The sequence below is a fragment of the Macaca thibetana genome, chromosome 13 (assembly GCF_024542745.1).
Source record: "Macaca thibetana thibetana isolate TM-01 chromosome 13, ASM2454274v1, whole genome shotgun sequence".
NCBI classification, from domain to species: Eukaryota; Metazoa; Chordata; class Mammalia; order Primates; family Cercopithecidae; genus Macaca; species Macaca thibetana.
This window is the reverse complement of record NC_065590.1, coordinates 18,434,484-18,456,345: the sequence shown is the minus strand read 5'-3', so window position 1 is coordinate 18,456,345 and position 21,862 is coordinate 18,434,484. Positions and strand designations below refer to the sequence as shown.

Genomic DNA, 21,862 nt, shown 5'->3' with positions numbered 1-21,862 from the left:
AGTCGGGGCCGCAGTTACACAGTGTGGGTGTGAGTGGTGTCTTCAGGGGGCCTTTATGTCAACCAGTCTAGAGAAGGCCGATGGTGGGGAGGCCGGGGAGGAAACACAGTGTCCCCTTCTCACAGGGGCATTGCAGGGAGGTGTGTGTGCTCAGATAGCACGAGCTGGCTGCAGAAGGGAGTGCCGCATGGAGGCAGGTGCAAAGCTGGCCCTTCCTGCCCGCAGTTGTTACCAATGGTAGCAAAAGTCACCAAACAGCCACCGAGTCTATAGCTCTTATAACACGGCTTTTAAGCCTTACCCCTGTGATTTGAGAATGAAAGGAAATGGAGTCATTCCCTGACAAAGCAAAGCTTTTTTTGTGTGCATCTTGTTGAGGCTGGTTTTTCAACTTCACAGCATGTTTTTTTTTCTTACCATCCCTTTAAAACCGCTTACCTTGATGGATATCTAAGTGTCTCCATGTAGCCAATAGTGAAAATACTCCCATCATGAAAATACATGTTATATTTAACTTTTAAAGTGTTCGTAGACTAAGTTCTATTAGAACAAGGAACCTTACTCTGTCTTTTTTTGTAAACTTAACCAAACAGGCTGGACCAGGGTTTCTTAACCTGCTGATGCTCTGGGCCGGGTCTTTCTTTGTAGCAGGGACTGTCCTGGGCATTGTGGGATGTTTGGCAATGTCCCTGGCTTTTACTTGTTACATGTTGGTAGCACCCCACCTTCTGGTTGTGATAGCCAAAAATATCTTCAGACAGAATTGTCCCAAATTGAGATTCCCTGGCTGGCGGCTGAGTGGCCCCTGTGTGGCAGTGGAATTATTCTGATGGCTTGCAGCCAACTGCCCCTTCCAGTTTTTTTCTGATCACAGTGCTTGTCTTGCAAATTACCCCTTGCCTCCACTCTCTAAAATTGGGGCTCGTTACACACTATTGTGCTCGCACTACAAAGCTATCCAGAATGAGTATTATTGGAAGCAAACGGATTTTTTTTTCTCTTCGAGTTCTGCAATGAAAAATCCTCTGGTGTTACTGTTTAATTGGTCAGTGGTGGCTGTTTGTCAATTTGCCAGCAGGCTCTCTCTTAACTGCTGTCGTTTGACGTTGCTGAAACATAAATGTAGAATGATTGAGTTGCCAACATGCTATTAAGTCCTCCACAAAGAGTTTTTCGATGTACTACTGCTTCAGGCTTTTGTGCTTCTATTGATTGATTCGAATACTGAAGAACTCCTTGGCATAGGCAGCCCTGGTGAGAAAATGCGGCTTCTGGTAGGAAAATCGTTGGGTATTGACACTCGGACAATGCAAGGCTTTCCTTTGGTTTTCCTCTGGCACAGGATTGACCTCTGACAAAGCTCCCACAGTTGAGCGGGTATTGGCCACCCATAAAGGAAAGGGAGAGAGGCCCGTGTGGCCAGATGGTCATGATGAGACAGGGCCAGTTAAGAGAAGCCCAGGAAGTGGACGAAGACATCACATCAGTTTCGGGATTCTTTGACAGGCTCCTTATCGCTGACAAGCAGAAGCAGCCTAGAATCTTGTTTGGATTTCAGAGCTAGTCATGGTTTGAGACCGAGGATGACAGAACAGGTGCAGACAGATTGGTTTTCCTCCAACGGATACAAGAACGTCGCTCGTGTTAGGAGGATACAGTCTTATGCCCTTGAAAATGTACTTCTGGAACAGACTGCTACAGGTACACGCAGCAGAAAGTTGTGTGTCATGGTTGGGGGTCTGTGATGGCCGGGGACTGCTTGTTAGGACCCCTGTGCCTGGGCACAGCTCTTGTGCTCTACACAGGCTGTTTGTCATCGTCCTCGTGTGTGTGCTGCTGGCCATGAGTCTGCTGAGTGGGACGCTTAGCACGACGGATGCCATGCATGCCTGCTGCTCAGCTTCAACCCCTGGAGCATGCTCTGAGTTGCTGTGACTATTACGTAGAAGAAGTAAAGAAAAAAAAAATTGTTGGATACTTGCTAGAAATCTGGCAGCTTCTTAGACTAAAATGCCTGAGAAATAGGAACCAATGGAAAGTGATTCAGCAGAGTATTGGGTAAGAAATTCTGAGCCCAGACCCCCTGGGTTCAGATTCCACCTACTGCTCCTAGGTGTGCGCCTTGGGAAAGTCACCTTCCCTCTGTGTGCCTCAGTGTCCCCATCTGTACATGAAGATCAGCCAGCACCTACTTCAGAGTCCTTTCTGCACAGAATGAGGTGGTCTGTGTGGAAGGCCCCAGACAGTATCCTATTTAGGAGAAATGGCTATGATGGGGACCCTCTTATCTCGGTGGGGCCTCGGTATGTGCGTGTTCCTGTGACAGGCTGTTTCTTTAAAATATTTTCCACTTGTGGGGCACTTTGTATGCACCCCCAGGACACAGAAAGCCCCCGGGAAGCCCCGGCCTGCCCCAGCAGATCCACTCTGGGCACTGGGAAGGAGCCTGCCCGTTGACCACACGCTGTCTCTTGCTTGCAGAATCCCTGCCTGCTTCCCTATGGCAAGGCCCTCTACAGCTACGAGGGGAAGGAACCCGGCGACCTCAAGTTCAATAAGGGGGACATCATCGTCCTGCGGCGCAAAGTGGATGAACAGTGGTACCATGGCGAGCTGCACGGCACACAGGGCTTCCTCCCAGCCAGCTATATCCAGTGCATCCAGCCCTTGCCACACGCCCCGCCCCAGGGAAAAGCACTTTATGATTTCGAGATGAAGGACAAAGACCAAGACAAGGACTGTCTGACCTTCACCAAGGTAAGGTGGGCTCTGGGGTGGGCCCCGCCAGCCCGTGCAGCCTCTGTGCCACTCAGGGCTCTTCCCAGCCACAGGCCTGCAGCCAGACAGTGCCTTTCCTCAGATTCTGAATCCTGGCTCCTCCCAGAACCCTGAGCAAATGACCCAGCCTCCCTCCCTGTGCCTCCGTGAATGGGGTGGTAGTTTTTTTGGTTGAATGCTATGGAGGGCAGCAGCCTGACACACAGCTCCAGCTCAGAGCTACGTGAGAACTTGAGATAATATGAGCCTCCATCAGCACCAAGAGCAGAACCCGCAGTTAACCTGAGTCATGGGTCTGAGCGCTGACGCAGGTGTGGCGGAATGACGCCTCTCCAGGACTCTTGAGGTCCCGCGAGAGGGGCTTATCAGGGGAAGCTGCTACAGAGACCCTGGTCAGCTCACGGGGGGTGACAGCTGGGGCCTCACATCCGTGCATCACAGCCCTGTCCTGTAGGGCACCTGAGGCAGGGCCAGCCAGGTGCATAGGGAGCCCTGTGAAGCAAACATTTGGGAGCAAATGAAATAGTACTGACAGGTGAAGTTGAGTACGAGGGCTGGGTGAGGTGCAGAGGAGACTGGTTCTGGCTGTCCTGGCAGTTGCTGTTGAATAATTCTCTGCACCAAGTGCTCAACCAACAAGCTCACACTTGGTCTTTACAGCTGTCCCAGGTTCCAGGGGAAATAGTTGGAACCTTGTTTTCTCCATGTGCAAACCAAAGCTCTGAGAGGCTTTGTAACTTATCCAGGCTGGTTGCTAGGTCCTCTCTCCCTCCTGCTTCCCCTTCCTCCTTTTCATCTTCATGTCCTGTCTGCTGTGTCTCCTCCATCCCCTGCCCCTCCTACACCTGCTCCCTGCGGCCCCCAGATGTAAATGACAAAGCCAGAATCCTAATGCAGATCTCTAATGTTAACACTCAACATTCTTCCCACCTCCCTACACAGGCAATTCTTCCCTTATGTCAGCCTCACGGTATTTTAGATGCCAGGAAGTCGTTGTGTTCTCTCTCCTCACTCGTTCTGTCTTGCCTGTGTCTCTCTGTGTCAGTGTTTCTCTCTCTCTCTCTCTCTCTTTTCTCTCTGACACACACACACACACACACACACACACACACACACACACACACACACACACACACACACACACACACACACACACACACACATACACACATACACACACACACACACACACACACACACACACACACACACACACACACACACATACACACATACACACACACACACACACACACACACACACACACACACACACACACACACACACACACACACATACACACAGAGTTGTAAATAACAGAACTAGAATTCTAACTCAAATCTCTGCTTCTAAAGCCCACGTCCTTCCTGCCTCCGAGAGGCCACTGCTCTCTCCCCCATCTGCTGAGTGCAGAGCTCGGCGGTGGCACGCTCTGGAGGGCGGTAGGAGAGCCATGCACGCTGTTTTTGAGCAAAATTGGCATGTCCTGCGCGTGGCTGCTATTTATGTCTTGTTCTATTGTTCAGCCTGACAGTGAATAATCTATTTTTCATTCAGGGATTCAACTCCTTCTCCCTTCCTTTTATCAAGGTGTTCTGATGCTAATTCCGATTGTCATCTGGCTGCACAGCTTCCCAGGAAACTGCACGGGTGCCTCCCTCCCTCCCAGCTCAGTCGGAGGGCGAGAGGAGCAGCTTCCTTGGGCTATTTTTAGGCACACAGAAACCCACCTTGCTTCTCTGCCCAGTGGACTCTTCCTCCCCAAGAGAAGACCTGGGGCCACTGGTGGCCCAGATGGTCACTCATGATCAAGAGCAGGGACCTCTGAACTCTCAGGGTCCGGTCACGGCCTTGCTAAGGAGACAGACCCCGTAATGGCTCCAGGCTCCTCCAGGCTTGGCAGGCTCCAGCTGCAGAGCCCAGGCCCTCCTCAAGGGGCCTCACAGGAGAGCCCGCTGTGAAGGGGCTGTCGCAGGGCCCTGGAGCCTGTGGGCAGGCCCAGCTTCTCTGGGCGGGAGCAACTGCCTGCCTTTCCTGTCATCACCATATAACGTGCTGCATTCCACGGGCCTCTGCCCCGGATGTGCAACCCCAGGCTGAAGGCTAGAGCCCACTGGACAAGAGGACAAAGGGCACCTGCCCATTATTCCACAGAAACATACTGGGCCCTGACTCCGTGTCGGGTACTAGAGCTGCTGTGCTGCCCTCTGGGGCCCAGAGTCAGGTGCGGGAGACAGGCCAGTGGAGAATGTGCAGAAGACAGGCCAGAGGCTCATGAGCTGCATCGGATCACCAGGGGTAGGCCAGGCATTTAGTGTGGGCTCCTGAGTAGTCAGTGATGGAATTCCATGTTCCATAATTCGCAAGAAACAGTGAAATTAGAGCCGTCAGGCTTAGACTCATTCTGTGGTTGGCATGTGGAGTGGGGGTAGCCGAGCAGGGGTCCGTGTGTTCCCAGGTGGCCAATGTCACCATCAAGGTGGGCGTGGCTGCCCAGGCTCTCTGGAAGGTGACCTCTGGGTTGAACTGAGGGCAGAGGCACCAGCCACGGGAGGCCCAGCGTCTCCTGTTACAGGCTCTGTGACGGCTCCCACAGGAGGCGAGGGGAAAGTGTCAGATCACAGATTCTTTGTTCAAGGACTTTCTTTACTTGAATCCTGTGGGTTAATGTGGAGAATTAGAGGCCTTTGGGTGTGATCCCCAGAGGGACCTGTGCTGTGACACAACCTTCCTGCCACGCCCCTGTGCCCACTTTCACCCTCTGACCTCCACGGGGCGAGGTCGGGTAGCAAATGGCCACCCCTGCTGCCCGTCCTGTCCTGTTGCATCTCTCACTCCCCAGTGTCCGCAAATAAAGGCTCCAAGAGACATGGGCAACTCCACATGACTCTCTGCTCAGTTCCTGTTTTCCCCCACGGTGGGTCTGACCCACCTCACTTCCCCCGTGCCTGGCATGCGGCCGAGGTGACACACTGGCTCTGACAGTCTCCCTGTGAATCAGACCTCCAGGAACCAAATGGTTCCTGTGCTGCAGCGTAGGTGCTGGTTCAAGCCAGCTTGGTCTCCCCTCTGGGAAATGTTTTTATTCTTTGGATATGTTCTGTCCCAGGGTCAGGGAGGAAAGAAGGGTCTCTGAAAGCTACGATGGTGTAACCTGCCTTTATACAGCATCACTGTGGCAGACTGATGGAGTTTAAAGTAGGTGGATCAAAGCAAGATTTTTACCTTTGGTGTGTGCTTTTGAATAGTCCTGTTAAAGGGGCATTAATTAAAGTCCTTCTAAAATCTAGTCTTTGCTTTATTTCAGAAGAGAATGAATAATCAGTTTTTGTAAAGCAGCTTTAAAAAATGACATTTTATTACTTCTTAGTAGTCCCACTCCAGAAAGCTGGGCATATGCAAATAAAAAGATGACAGGTAGGAAGAGCTGTGGGCCCAGCTCTGCCAGCTGGTTTCTGAGGAGCCTCCACACGTGCTGGGCCAGTCACCCGGGAGGGGCTGGCCTTGGCAGGGCCTTGCAGTGAGGGCCCCATGCCAGCTCTGTGACTTAGGGTGACATATAACCTTGCTGGGCCAGGAGCACCTTGTCTTCCCAGTCAGGATGCCAGTGTGCACTCTGGGGTGATACAAATAAATTGCTGAGCCTAGGGCTTGGAGCACAGGAGGGGAATGTGAACTACTCTTTTCTTTGAGTGGCTAATTCTATATTGTCTTACTCAGTTCACCTGCCAGATTTGGCAAGGGTTTATTGAGCCTCTACTCTGTAGCTTTCAGTTAATGGGAACATTGTGGTCGCCTTGCCAAGCAGCTGCATTTGCTGTGCGGGGCCTGTGCTGCTTTTCGTGAGTTCCAGCTGGGATGCTCAGGCATCCTCAGAGGCCGTGCAGTTTTCTTAGAGAGTGCCCGCTGATCATGGAATCACTTTTGCGCATGACTGCAGCGGGGCCCCCAGGCTTGCCATGTCTGCCCTAATCCCCACCAGGTGTGCCATGTGAAGGAGCCACAGGGCTTGGTGGCTGCAGCCACTGCGCTGTCCTAACCCTCATCTCACCCTCAATTTGTCCTGATCTGGTCAGACCTTAAGACTCTTCCATGTGACCTTCATATGCTACTGAACATTTAATCATTTCTCAAAAGTATGGGAAGTCTTACCTTTGTGAATTAACCTAGCATTAATTCCAAACTCTGCTCTTCTGATCCTAGGGACAGACGTAGATGGATAAAAATCAAATATAGAGAGAGTTCGGGCTCTAACATGAAGTAGACACAGATGCAGATCATGGCACTTTTCTTGAGTAATGCATGGTGACTCGAACATTTACTTAGTCTTTGAGTTGCTTTTTTTAACTACAAATGGAGTTGATATTAGGATTACATGAGCAAAGGCATTTTAAAACCCAAGCTCAAAATAGGCATTCCAATAAATATTTGCTGTCTGCCCTCTGCTTTCTTCCTGTCTCAGGAAAAGTTGCACTTCTGTCAGATGGTACGTATCACTTTTTATGTTCGCCCAGAATATTTGCAGGAAAGTAAGCCTCCCTCCTAAAGACAGACTGCATGGAGAATGAGAACTTGCAGGACTGGTCTGCTATGCTTTTACTTTCCTGGTGGCTGAATTTCAGAGCGGATTGCCTGGGGCTAGTGGGGCTCAGCCCTTTTGTGTCGAGGCCATATTCCCAGCAGAGCCAGGCGATGGGCAAGCTTCCAAATTTGCAGTGTCATCTCTGCTTCTTCCTGACTGAGAATTGACATTGCTTTGGGGGTTGAGAAGATGAGGAAACTTTAGCTTTACATCTTTTCATATCATGAGATAAGCTGGTGCAGAGCTGGGGGCTCCACGTCATTCTCTGCCTTCCTGGGCACCCTCTTGGGCTACTTTACCCTGAAGTCATCCAGGAAACTCAGGGAACCAGTTCTCCTTTTGACTCCTTGCTTCATGGATTTCTCCTCCCAGGCTCAGTGCACCTGCAGCCACCTCTGTGCACAATGATAACTCCTATGAAGGAGGCTCAACTCTCAGGGCATGGGGCAGAGGGGAGCAGAGCACCCTCGCAGCCCCTGCAGACCACCCGCACCCAGCGTCTTCTGACAGCAAAGGGAGTTTGGAGAAACTGCACAGATAACAGTTTTGATTTGCAGGCAAAGCTTGGGCTGTATCTGAAGCTTTGCCAGAAATTTTCAGAACCTACACAGAATGTGGGCTCCTCTCCATGGACACGCCTGGCTCCTGGGAGCAGTCCTGGCCCTGGCCACTGCAGCTGCCTCGCCTGCTGTCCACTGGGTGCCAGACCCACCCCTCGTATCTGCGCCACATGGAGCCTCTGCTCAGAGTCCTCAATGGCTACCCACCTGTCCCGGAGTCATGGAAAAGTTGGTGCTGCCCACAAGACCCCACCTTACCCAGTCCTTGCTCCCTCAAGGGCCTGATCCACTTCCGGCCCCTGGCTCATTGCCTGCCCAGCTGCACTGGCCTCCTGGCGGGTTCTCCCTGTAGCCAAGCCCACCACCTCCCTCATCCTGTGTAGTTGCCTCCCCTAGCCTGGGTGCCCCCACTCATTTATAGCTCGACCCTCCTCAGCAAATTTCTGCTGGAGATGGGGGCTACCCTCTCCCACTGTGGGAGGGAGCACCCCACACCCAGACTCCCTGTCCACACGCCTTCTCCTGTGAGGCAGGTGTTCATAGTCACGGGACACCACCTGCCTGAGGGTGGGTTGAGACCCCTCCACTGCCTGGCCCCAACATAGAGCAGCAAGGGGCACCTGGAGGGACGTGGAAGGAAGCCCTAACAGTGGAGTGGGGTGCCCTGTGTCCCCTGGCCAGGGCTGGCAGGCCTACTGGTGAGAGTGCCTCTGTCTCCTCACCCAGCCTGCTTGGTCCATGTCTTCACTTTTCAGACGTTTATCAACCCTGGACTGTGTGCCCAATGCCAGGGATACTGAGGAGGGCACTACCCTTAGGCACTTACAACCCAAAGACGTGGAGACAAGACGAGAGAGTGTCCCCTGCCAGTGTGTGCATGCATGTGTCCGTGCACAGTGGGGGCTGCCAGCAGTGAGAGGGTGTGACCTCTGACGTCTCCTCTTCCACCTGTGGCTGCAGGTTACCCGCAGCCCTGAGCTGCCCCTACCTCCCTCTGGAGTTCAGATACATGAACACGATGGGAACACCAGAGGAAGACCCTAGATGCTCTGGAAAGTCAGAACCCCCTGAAGTCTCAGTGACAGCAGGACAAGGATGCAGGGCCAGCCTGCTAGGTGGGGGAGCTGATGGTGGCTCACAGTTCCATAAGTGCCCCACCATAGATGGCAGTCAGCTGTCGGAGGCACAGTTGTGGGTTATTTCTGCACCAAAAGGCTGAGGGAGTTTCTGAACTATTCCCTTTTTAATTTGCCCTTCTCCCTGTGACACAGAGCGGGTTGGGCCCTCTGTGTGTGGCTGGCCTGTGTGCTGCCAATGGACTCTGTCTGTGTCAGGCTGGGTCACTGCTGTGGGGTGGCCTTGTGGAGCAGGCAGCCCACGCCCCTGCAGGCCCAGAGGCTGAGGGGGGCCCGACAGGGTCAGGGGGCTTCTCTGGGCTCCAGCTTGTTACTGCTTCTAGGAAACCACTCAACTGCACGTGAGCGGGAAAAGTGGGGGCGTTCCTGTGGCCACCAGGAGAGCAGGGCTGTGGCCACTCATGGCCATTCAGGGATTGCTTCTGGCATTTACATGTGATTATTTCACACAGTTTACTTAGGAGAGGGAAATCTTAGGTGCTGGATGTGGGTTTATCCAGAGCTGCTGAGGGAACTCTCCAAGGTTTTCAGTGATCATGGTATTTCATGCTGAGCTCCCAAATGCCTGATACGTGAGCTGCGATATTTGCCAAGATGTGCCTTTAAAGTGGTGTCAAAGGGCAGTGTGCTCCGCCAGCCACCTCCAGTGGCATCCTCGAGGGACAGGGAAGGCGAGCGCTGGCACCCTGCCCCGCGGCCTCTGTTCTTCACAAAGGCCCATCTGTGTCCGTGGCTTTCCTTCTCCCCAGGTGGAAGTGAAAACAGACTTTGGAAGAGGCTGGTAAATGAGTTTAAAATGCACTTTAAAGACCCCTTGTAGATGGCAGGTCCTACCATGTCACCTGAATCCTTTGCGAATGTATTATTTACCAAGCCTTAGGAAGAAAGGCAATACCGGTTTTTAATAACCACTTTATGTTCATAGCTCAGACTTACAATCATTTAGGACCACCCTGAGACCACCTGGATACAAAGGAGAGCCACTGCTGTATGGTAACAGCATTTGGTGTATTTTCAAAAGTTGGAAATACCAGGGAATAGGGAAAACAGCATATGGAAGTCTACGGGCCCACAGTGAGTAATGAGCACTTGGCATGAAACCTGTAAATGAAATTGAGCTTTGTATCTGAAAGAGAAACCATGTCGTGGAAACAAGTTTCATTCATAAAATTCTTGAATGCTGCCATATTGGCCCAGAAACTTGTCTGCCTCATCTGACTCTCGGTGATGCCCGTGGTTTCCGGTTTGGTTTAGTTCACTCATCTGCATCAAGCAAGGGTTGGTGGACTAGGACTCTCTGGCCAAATCCTGCCTGCCAACTGTTTTTGTAAATAAAGTTTTATTGCTACACAGCCATAATTCATGTATGTGTTGTCTGTAACTGCTGTCATGCTACAAAGGAGGGTTGAGTAATTGACCTACAACTCCTGAAATAGTCTCTGGCTCTTTGTAGAAAATGTCCCTGACCTGTGACAGAGCACAGTACTATCAGGGCCAAGGACACAGGTGTTGTCCCTGTGTGCTCCCTTCAGCGTGGCTTTCCTCTTCGGACATTGGGAGCCTCTGGTATTCAGTGTGCATCTGTTGGGAGACAGTGAGTGGAGAGCCTGGGGACACCATCCTCTGTGAAGCAGCAACTTAACACTCAGGTCGAGCCCATGCGGATCAGTCTTGCCATCTTCATATACAAAGCCCATTTGGTGTTTTGAGGAGGGATATTTCTCCATATACTAATGAGTCTGTGAAGCAGGTATTTCCTCCTTCCTTGTCCTTCCGAAAGCAGTGGCTCCAGGTTTTTGTAACATGAGGACAAATCAGAGAGCTGTTGTGATCTAGCCATGAAAAGTTGCCATTGGTTCCCTGGTCCTGCATTGGGGGTGGAGAATCATTATTGTTTCCAGAACACACCAGATTTATGCTGGTAGCCCTAACATGCTACAGTGAATGTTTTCATTGCCCGGCACTCAACCATTCCTCTTTGGGGGGTGTAATTATTGTGGAAGTTTGGGTTAGAGGCAAAGCTGGGGAAACCTTCCTTGACATTGTTAATTAAGGATTTTTAGGTACAGGGAGTGGCTGACTCCCTGCACCCCAGTATTCTCCCAGCCCAGCCTCTACACCGTAATGAGTGCCAACTAAATAGGGACATTCTGGATCCCATCGCCCTCCTGAGGTCCCAGACAGCCACAGAAACCAGAATTTCCCCCATTGATATTTGAGCCAGAACAGACACCTGCTGCCAGGTGCCACCATACTGCAGCTAGGTCTATGTTGGACTTGTCTCTCTAGCCAGATGAAGCCGTGGCAGGGGCCATTGCTCATTCACTAATCTCACAGTAGCACAACACTTGACATGCTTGGGTTTTAGACGCCACATGTTACAGCCTGGTGGGGTTTTCATGTGCTTTCGCAATACCAGATGCTGACCTTCTCTTTACCAGCAGGACCCCTCCTCCTCCTTGGGAGAGGATAGTTTCTTCCTCAGCCAAAGACCCCTCCCAGGGCTTGGCACTTAGGAGATGCTCGAATATATTGGTGGCGTGATGAGGAGCAACCTGACCCTGCTGAACACTAGGAGTGATGGCCATCTCCTGGCCTGTGAAGCACACCCATCTTTGGACAGCCCTGCCTCACAGGGAGCCTGCCCACATCGCAGTAACATGGGGTCCTTGGTGCAAATCCCACCCTCCTGGGTGACTGAAAATAAGCCTGGTTCTTCAGCATGGTAATGATGTCAGAGCTTAAAGACTGATCATGGCCCCCACAGCACTGTCGCTTCCCAGGCTGAGCCATCCCACCTCCTTCCCTGGCTTGCCATGACTCGGTTCTGGACTGTTCCCGCGATGGTCCACTTCTGCAGCACAGATGTCCTGTAGAGACATGCTAGCACTGGATGCAACATTCAAGGCATGCTTACTTGTCCATACCGGATAGACTGTTACCTGTAAAAAAAAATTTTTTAAATTATGTTATATATAATATATATTTAATAATTATATATAACATACCAGAAAGTTCACTAATCATAATTATGCAGCTTGATGATTGTCACAAACAGAATATATTCTTACCTAGTGATGAAATGATGGATACTGGGGCTCCTGTGCCTCTGACAGTTACCAGCCCACCCTCACCACATGTCTACCAACATTGCAGATGAGTTGTGTTTGCTCTTGAACTTCAGATCAAGGAATCATGCAGGATTTATTTTTGTGTCCAACTTTGCTTTCTCTCAGTTTTATATTTGTGAGCTATACCCATGTTGTTGTAGGGCACTGTAGTTTGCTCATTTTCATTGCTGTATGGTGCTATTTTAGGTTTTTTAAAAAATAGGTGTTACATTTTTAGAGCAGTTTTAAGTTCACAGCAAAATTGAGCAGAAGATACAGAGATTTCCCGTAAACCCCTGCCCCCACATGCACAGCCTCCCCCATTGTCAACATCACCCACCAGAGTGGTGCATTTATTACAATCAATGAGCCTATATTGACACATCGTTATTACTCTAAGCCTATAATCACTCTTGGTGCAGGGCCTACTGATGTGGACAAATGCACAATGTCATGTATCTGCCGTTATAGGCTCAAAGTAGGTTCACTGCCCTGAAAATCCTCTGACCTGCCTATCCATCCCTCCCTCCTCCACCACCCCTGGCAACCACTGACCTTTGTACTGCCTTCATATTTGTTCCTTTCCCAGAATGTCATACGGTTGAAATCATACAATACATAGCCTTTTCATAACGGTTGCCTTCACTTAGCAATTTGCATTTAAGGTCCTTCCATGTCTTTTCATAGCTTAATAACTCATTTCCTTTTTTATCATTGAGTAATATGTCATTATCTGGATGTACCACAGTTGGTTTATCCCTTCACCTACTAAACGACATCTTGGTTACTTCCATGTTTGGGTAATTACTAATAAAGCCACTCTAAACATCCATATGCAGGTTTTTGTGTGGACATAAGCTTTCAGCTCCTTTGGATAAATACCAAGGAGTGTGATTACTAGTTTGCATAGTAAAAGCATGCCTAGTTTTGTAAGAAATTTCCAAACCGTGTTCCAAAATTGCTGTGCCATTTTGCATTTCTGCCAGCCGTGAATGAGCGTTCCTGTTGCTCCACATCCTCATCAACACACTACACACTATACTCTCTGTATATCTCACTGTGTATCTCATTGTAGTTTTAATTTGCGTTTCCCTGATGACATATGATGTGCAGCATATTTTCACATTCCTGTTTACTACTTGTATATCTTCTTTGGTGAAGTGTCTTCTTTGGTGAAAGTCTTTGACTCACCATTCAATCAGACTGTTTTCTTATTGTTGAGCTTTAAGAGTTTTTTGTGTATTTTACATAATAATCCTTTATCGTAGTTGTCTTTTGATAATATTTTCTCCCAGTCTGTAGCTTGTCTTCTCATAATCTTGACAATATCTTTTGCAGAGTTCAAATTACTAATTTTAATGAAGTATAACTTACCAATTATTTCTTTTGTGGATCATGCTTTTGGTGGTATATCCAAAAAGTCATTGCCAAACCCAAGGTCATCTAGATTTTCTCCTACATTATAGTCTAGGAGTTTTGTAGTTTTATATTTTACATTTAGGTCTGTGATCTATTTTGAGTTCATTTTTATGAGGGGTGGAATGTTTATTTCTAGATTTTTTTGCATGTGGTTGTCTAGTTTTCCTGCCACGGTTTATTTTAAAAACTATCTTTTCTCCATTGTATTGTCTTTGTTCCCTTGTCAAAGATCAGCTGACTGTATTTATGTGGGTCTATTTATGGGGTGCTCTCTTCCATTCCATTGATCTAGTTGTCTATTGTATTGCCAATAACCGTCTTCATTACTGTAACTTTATTTTCAATCTTGAAGTCATGTAATGTTGGCCCTCGTTCTTTTCCTTCAGTATTTGTTGGCTATTCTAGGTCTCTTGCCTCTCCATATAAACTTTAGAATCAGTTTGTCAATATTCACAAAAGAACTTGCTGGTATTTTGATTGAGATTGTGTTAAATCTATACAACAAGTTGAAAAGAACTGACATCTTGACAATATTGAGACTTCCAATCCATGAACATGAAATAGCTATTTGTTTAGTTCTCCTTTGATTTCTTCCGTCTGAGATTTTTAGTTTTCCCTATATACATCTTGCACATGTTTTGTTACATTTATACTTAAGTATTTCATTTGTACCTAAGTATTTCATGATACCGTTTACATTTGTGTCTAATGTAAATTGTATCATGTTTTAACTTTTAAATTTCATTTGTCCATTCGTGGTACAGGTTGAGCATCACTAATCTGGAAATTTGAAATCCAGGATGCTCCACAATCCGAAATTTTTTGAGCACCAACATGATGCTGCAAGTGGAATATTCCACACCTGACCTTATGTAATGGGTTGTAGTCAAAATGAAGGCACACAACACACAGTTTCTTCAGCATCCTCAAGGGAAAAAAGACCCTCCCAGGCCCCTTCAGCTGTGATATTTATTTTCCACACATGCCCGGATTCCCCCATGCAAGCACAACCATCAAGGGTCATAAAATGACACATGTGTAGCTACACATGCCAATGGCAGGTTCTCCACGTGCAAGGAGAGATTTCTATGACCATTGTTGATGAGGCAGATGATTCTGGAAAAAAATATTTTTAAAAGCCATCCAGCAGAATGTCTCCCCATCCACAGAGGACCCACTTCCTGGTCCCTTAACCACTTCTGATGTTTCCTTGCACCAAAAAAAATAAATAAATAAAATAAAATAAAGTATACACTTACCTTTTAATCAAAGTACAGCATCATAGGTAGAGATGAAAGCCTGCCATTGTTTGTTGTTGCATTGTTTAACAGCTGATACAGGTATTCTGGAGGGGCTACTGTGCTGCTTAGTTACTCTGAACATGTAATTTTTTTACTGTATTAATATGTCATATTTTTTTACTGCTAAATATGTATGTGTGAATAATTGTAAGAATGTGATTGCTTATTGGTAGTATATAAATCCAGAGTCAGAAGTGAGGCTGATGCCACAACCACCACAGATGGTCCACATGGGTGACACCCTTTGCTTTCTGTAGGCTCAATGTACACAAACTTTGTTTCATGCACAAAATTATTAAAATGTTATATAAAATTACCTTCAGGTTATGTGTATAAGGTATATATAAAACACAAATGAATTTTGTGTTTAGACTTGGGTCCCATACCCAAGATATCTCATTATATATATGCAAATATTCCAAAATCTGAAAACATCTGAAGTCCAAAACACATTTGTATCTCAAGCATTTCAAATAAAAGATACTCAGCCTGTATATAGGAAAGCAATTGACTTTTGCATATTAACCTTGTATCCTGCAACCTTGCTATAATCAAGTATTAGTTCTAGAAGTTCTTCAGTTGGTTCTTCCAGATTTTCTAAATAGATGATCATGTCATCTGTAAACAAAGGCAGTTTTATTTCTTCCCCTCCAATCTGTACACTTTTTATTTCCTTTTCTTGTCTTATTGTATTATCAAGTATTTTTAGTATGATGTTAAAAAGCAGGGGCAGAGAGTACATTCTTGCCTCGTTCTTGATCTTAGTGGGAAAGTTTAAAGTTTCTCACCATTAAGCTTCTCATAATTAAGGTGAACTGTAGGTTATTTGTAGATATTCCTTATCAAATTGAAGAAGTTCCTCTCTATTTCTAGTTTACTGAGAGTTTTTATTATGAAAGTGTATTGGATTTTGTTAAAAGCTTTTTCTTTATTAATATGAGCATGTGATTTTTCTTCTTTAGCCTGTGGATATGATAGATTACATTTATTGATTTTTAAATGTTGAGCCAGCGGCTGGGCGCAGTGGCTCACACCTGTAATCCGAGCACTTTGGGAGGCCGAGGTGGGTGGATCACGAGGTCAGGAGATCGAGACCATCCTGGCTAATACAGTGAATCCCCGTCTCTACTAAAGAATACAAAAAATTAGCTGAGCGTAGTGGCGAGCGCCTATAGTCCCAGATACTCGGGAGGCTGAGGCAGGAGAATGGCGTGAACCCAGGAGGCAGAGGTTGCAGTGAGCTGAGATTGTGCCACTGCACTCCAGCCTAGGCAATAAAGCAAGACTCCATCTCAAAAAAAAAAAAAAATGTTGAGCCAGCCTTGCATACCGGGGATAAATTCTACTTGGCTGTGGTATGTAATTTGTCTTATACCTTGTTGGATTAAATTTTCTAATATTTTGTTGAGGATATTTGCATTTATGTTTATGACATATATAGGTTTGTAATTTTATTTTCGTGCAATGGCTTTGTCTGCTTTGGTATTAGGGTAACGTTAATCTCATAGAAGTTAGGAAGTATTCTTTCTGTGAAGTATTCTTTTCATTTCTTTCAGAAGTGAAAGAGATTGTAGAGAATTGGTATAATTTCTTCATTTATATGTTTGGTAGAACTCACTAGTGAACTTCTCTGGGCCTGGTGCTTTCTGTTTTGAAAGTTTATTAGTTATTTATTCAGTTTCTTTTTTTAAAATAGAGTCTCGCTCTGTTGCCCAGGCGGGAGTGCAGTGCCATGATCTCAGCTCACTGCAACCTCTGCCTGCCTGGTTCAAGTGATTCTCCTGCCTCAGCCTCCCAAGTCACTGGGTCTGCAGGCATGCACCACCATGCCTGGCTAATTTTTTTTTATTTTTAGCAGAGATGGGGTTTCACCATGTTGGTCAGGCTGGTCTTGATCTCCTGACTTCAAATGATCCGCCCACCTAAGCTTCCCAAAGTGTTACTCAGTTTCTTTAATAGATAAAAGCCTATTGAATTATCTGTTTCTTCTTGTATGAATTTTAGCAGATTGTCGTTTAAGGAATTGTTCCATTTCATCTGGTGCTGAGACCAGCTTGGTCGGGGAGACCTTAACCCAGCAGCGCTAGAGGATTTAAAGACACACACACAGAAATATAGAGATGTGAAGTGGGAAATCAGAGGTCTCACAGCCTTCAGAGCTGAGAACTCTGATCAGACATTTACCTACATATTTTTTAACAGCAAACCCGTCATTAGCATTGTTTCTATGGATATTAGATTAACTAAAAGTATCCCTTATGGGAAATGAAGGGATGGGCCAAATTAAAGGAATAGGTTGGGATAGTTAACTGCAGCAGGAACATGCTCAGGCACGGATCGCTCGTGCCATTGTTTGTGGCTTAGGAATGCCTTTAAGCGGTTTTCCGCCCTGGGTGGGCCAGATGTTCCTTGCCCTCATTCCCGTAAACCGACAACTTTCCAGTGCGGGTGTTAGGGCCATTATGAACATGTCACAGTGCTGCAGAGATTTTGTTTATATCCAGTCTTGGGGCCAGTTTATGGCCAGATTTGGGGGGACCTGCTCCCAACAATCTGGGTTATCAAATCTGTGGGCATAGCATTATTCATAATATTCCTTTTTTTTTTTTAACATCCATGGGACATAGAGGGATGCCCCCTCTTTTATTTCTGATATTAGTAATTTGTGTCCTCTGTGTTTTGTAGTTTGCTGGCTAGAAGCATATGATTTTTATTGATCTTTTTTGTTTCATTGATTTTTCTCTATTGCTTATCTGTTTTTAATTTCATTGATTTCTTCTTTTATTTCTTCTTTTTATTTAATTTGCTCTTTTTTTCCCTAGTATCCTAAAGTGGAGATTTAGATTATTTATTTTAGATCTTCCTTCTTTTCTAATCAGTGCATTCAGTGCTATAAATTTCCCTCTAAGCACTACTTTTGCAGCATCTCACAAATGTTGGTAAATTACATCTTCATTTTTATTCAGTTCAAAATATTTTTTTAAATTTCTCTTGAGAGTTTTTCTAAGACCCAAGTGTTATTTGGAAGTATGTTGTTAAATCTCCAAGTATTTTGGGATTTACAGCTGCTCTCTATTATGGATTTCTAATTTAAAGCCATTGTGGTCTGAGAGTAGACATTGTATGATTTCTATTTGTTTAAATTTGTTAAGGTGTGTTTTGTGGACCAGAATATGGTCTATCTTGGTGGATGTTCCCTGTGGGCTTGAGAAGAATGTGTAATCTCCTGTTGTTGGATGAAATAGTCTGTGGATGTCAATTGTATCCAGTAGGTTGATGGTGCCATTAAGTGCTATTAAGTTCAGTTATATCCTTACTGATTTTCTGCTTGCTGTCTCTGTCCATTTCTGATTGTTAAAGTCTCCAGCTGTAGTATTGGATTCAACTACTTCTCCTTTTGTCAGTTTTTGCATCATGTATTTTGACACTGTTGTTAGGTGCATGTAATGTAAGGATTATTATGTCTTCTTGGAGAATTGACCCCTTTGTCATTATGTAATGCCCCTATTTATTCTGATAACTTTTCTCACTCTGAAGTCTGTTTTGTCTGAAATTAATATGAATATATTTTGATTAGTGTTAGCATGTTACCTCTTTCTTCATTTGCTATTAATCTACTTGTGTGTGTATATTTAAAGTGGGTTTCTTAAACAACATATAGTTGTGTCTTATTTTATTTTATCAACTTACAATTTTTAATTTGTATATTTAATTTGTGTATTTTCAAAGTGATGTGTGATAGAGTCAGGTTAAATTCTACCATATTTGCATTATTTTATTATATTTGTTGCCCTTGTTTTTTGTTACATTTCCTATCTTTCACTCTTTTTCTGTCTTTTGTGGTTTTTATTGAGCATTTTTAATTTTCTGTTTTCTCTCTTTTTTTAGCCTATCAGTTGTACCTTTTTTTTTACTTTTTTAAATGTTTGCATTGGAGTCTGCAATATTCATTTGCAATGAATTCAAGCCCACTTTCAAATAACTCTGTGCTGCTTCGCAAGCAGTATGAGTACTTGTAATAACAAAATAATATTTATTTCTCTCTCCTGTTCCTTGTATCATTGCTGTCATTCATTTCTGTTGTACATGAGCATTGTAAGTATATGTAACACACACACACACACAAGCATAAAATGATCAAATACATTGTTTTTATTTTAAATAGTTATTTGTTAAATCAATTAAGAATAGCAAAAATAATAGTTTTAAGTTTACTGCCATTCCTTCTCTGATGCATTGCCTTTCTTTCTGTAGACTGAATTTCTGATCTATATTATTTTCCTTCCCTCCAAAGAACTTTTTAAAAACATTTCTTGCAAGGCACATCTACTGGCAACACATTCACTCAATTCTTGTTTGTTTTAGAAATCTTTATTTATGCTTCACTTTCGAAGGATAATTTCACAGGGTACAGAATTCTAGGTTGTTAGATTTTTTCTTCTGTCAACACCTTAAATATTTCACTTCACTCTCTTGCTTGCGTTTTCTTTTGAAAATTCAAATGTAACTCTTTTCCTTTGCTCCTTTATAGGTAACGTGTTTTTTCCTCTTTGGCTTCTTTCAGGATTTTTTCTTTATCTTTTATTTTATGTAGTTTGAAAGTGCTATACCTCAGTGTCATTTTTCTGGCATCTATCCTGCTTGTTGTTCTCTGAGCTTCCTGCATCTGTGGTTTGGTGTCTGAGAATAATTTGGAGAAATTCTCAGTTATTATTGTTTCAAATATTCCTTCTGTTCCTTTCTTTCTTCTCCTTCTAGTATTCCTATTACATATGTATCATCGCCCCACAATTCTTGCTTTGAAGTTGTCCTACAGTTCATGGATGTTCCATTATGGTTTTTTTTTTTTTTTTTTTTTTTTTTTTCCTGTTTGCTTTTCCGTGGTGGAGGTTTCTATTGAGACATCCTCAAGCTCAGAGACTGTCTTTCCTCAGCTGTGGCCAGTCTCCTAGTAAGAACATCAAAGGCATTCTTCATTTCTGCTACAGTGTTTTTGATTGCTAACATTTCTCTTCTGGCTCTTTATCTTTGCTTACATCGCCCATCTGTTCTTACATGCTGTCTAGTTCATACATTGAAGCCCTTAGCATGTGGATCATGGTTGTTTTGTATCCCTGGTCTTACAAATCTAACATCAGTTGCCACATCTCAATCTGGTTCTGATGCTTGCTCTGTCTCTTCAAAGTGTGGCGTTTTTTTGACTTTCAGTATGTCCTGTGATATTTTCAGACATGAAGGACTGATGGACTGGTGAACAGAACTGCTGTAAATAGGCCTTTGGTGCTGTGGGGGCCTTTGATGCTGTGGGGGCCATGCGGCCACAAATATTCCATAGTCCTGGGATCAGGTCTCAGTCTTTCATCTAGGCTGTGCCCCTGGCCTGTGAACTTCCCCAGTGCTTCTCAGTTTCACCCACTCCTCTGTAGGTGAGACAGGATGGCTACAGTGGGCTGAAGTTGGGTATTTCCCTTGCCCCAGTAGGTAAGGCTCTCATAAAACCCCAATGGGGGCCAGATGTGGTGGCTCATGCCTGTAATCTCAGCACTTTGGGAGGCCAAGGCAGGCAGATGACTTGAGGTCAGGAACTCAAGACCAGCCTGGCCAACATGGTGAAACCTTGTCTCTACTAAAAATGCAAAAATGAACTGGGTGTAGTGGCACACACTTGTAATCTCAGCTACTTAGGAGGCTGAGGCAGAAGGATCGTGAGACTCTGTCTCAAAACACACACACACACACACACACACAACACCCCAGTGGGTGAGGCTCTGGTTAACTGGTTTATCCTGTATGTGGAGCTTATTGAGCACAGAATGCTCTGGCATGTTTCACAGTGGTTCCTCTTCCCCTCCCCCTGCCAGAAGCATGAGTGGATTTTTCTCTGATACTCACTATGAAGACTTAGTGGAGCTGCTCCTTGAGGCACAGTTCACAAAGGTGTGGGGCCCCCCAGTGACTGGGCCCCTGCAGTTCTTACCTGTCAGGCTGTCCACACTGAAATTCCAGCACGCATCATTTACAGTTCAGGCTCTCCTAACCCAGCACTGCTTCCCACGGAGGCTGCTGCTCGGGGATTTCTGGTATTTCCCTATTGATCTCTTCAATTTGGGGGACAGCAGTTTGCCCTGTGACCTCAGTTCTCTCTTACAGATCGAAGAAGAGGAGTTGCTTTTTCAGTTTGTTCAGCTTTTTTACTCGTTGTTAAGATGGAGTGGTGACTTTCAGCTTCTTACATTCTAGACTGGGAGCTGGACTAAATGACAGTTACTGTGGCGGTTGTATTTAACTAAAAAGCCCCAGACACTGTTTTATTTCATTCGTCTTCGTATCAAGGAACATTTATGTTATTTAATTTTTTTAGCCTAAATGTAGAAATTTACAATTTGCATGTATCCATGGTCCCGGCTGTCGACTGTACTTGTAAACTATGATCCTGCCATCGCAGGTATCCGTCCCTTTCACTGTTGCATTGCCTGGAAATCAACTTTCTTTACAAAAGAAAAGTATATTGATATTTGGTTTTTTTGATATTTGGTTTTTCAACATTTAAAAAAATTTCAGAGTGGAAATATACGTGTCATTTAGAAGCACAAGAAAATTGCATGCTCATAAGACAGTTCTCTTATGAAACTGTTAAATACTTGGTATTCACTGAGATTATTTGAAAAATAGGAAAGAAAAAAATAAATATAAAAGTATTCTACCTCTTCTATCTCCTAGAATTATCCATTCTTTAAATTTTGACATATATATTTTCAGACTTTTTCTAAGTGTATGTGTATATATATATATATATATTTAAAATATTTTAACCAAAAATAGTAAAATTAATGATGACATTCCACTTTATGGACACCGTGCAAATGGGTTTGTATCTTACTTTGCTTTTTTCATTTAAAAATAACTATTAAGTCCGCTAAGTAAATTACGGTACATTCATATAATGGAATTTCACTGTGTAGTTAGTGAGGGAGA

The 21,862-nt window shown here is 45.2% G+C and overlaps 1 protein-coding gene across 1 annotated transcript in view; it reads left to right on the top strand.

Moving 5' to 3' along the window:
* The window catches only part of SH3RF3 (SH3 domain containing ring finger 3), a 376,001-nt gene that overhangs the window by 212,575 nt on the left and 141,564 nt on the right, over positions 1-21,862 (top strand). The window contains exon 2 of the mRNA XM_050753008.1: positions 2,482-2,757. Within this exon, the coding sequence (XP_050608965.1) occupies positions 2,482-2,757 (276 nt within the window). The remainder of the gene's footprint in view (positions 1-2,481; positions 2,758-21,862) is intronic.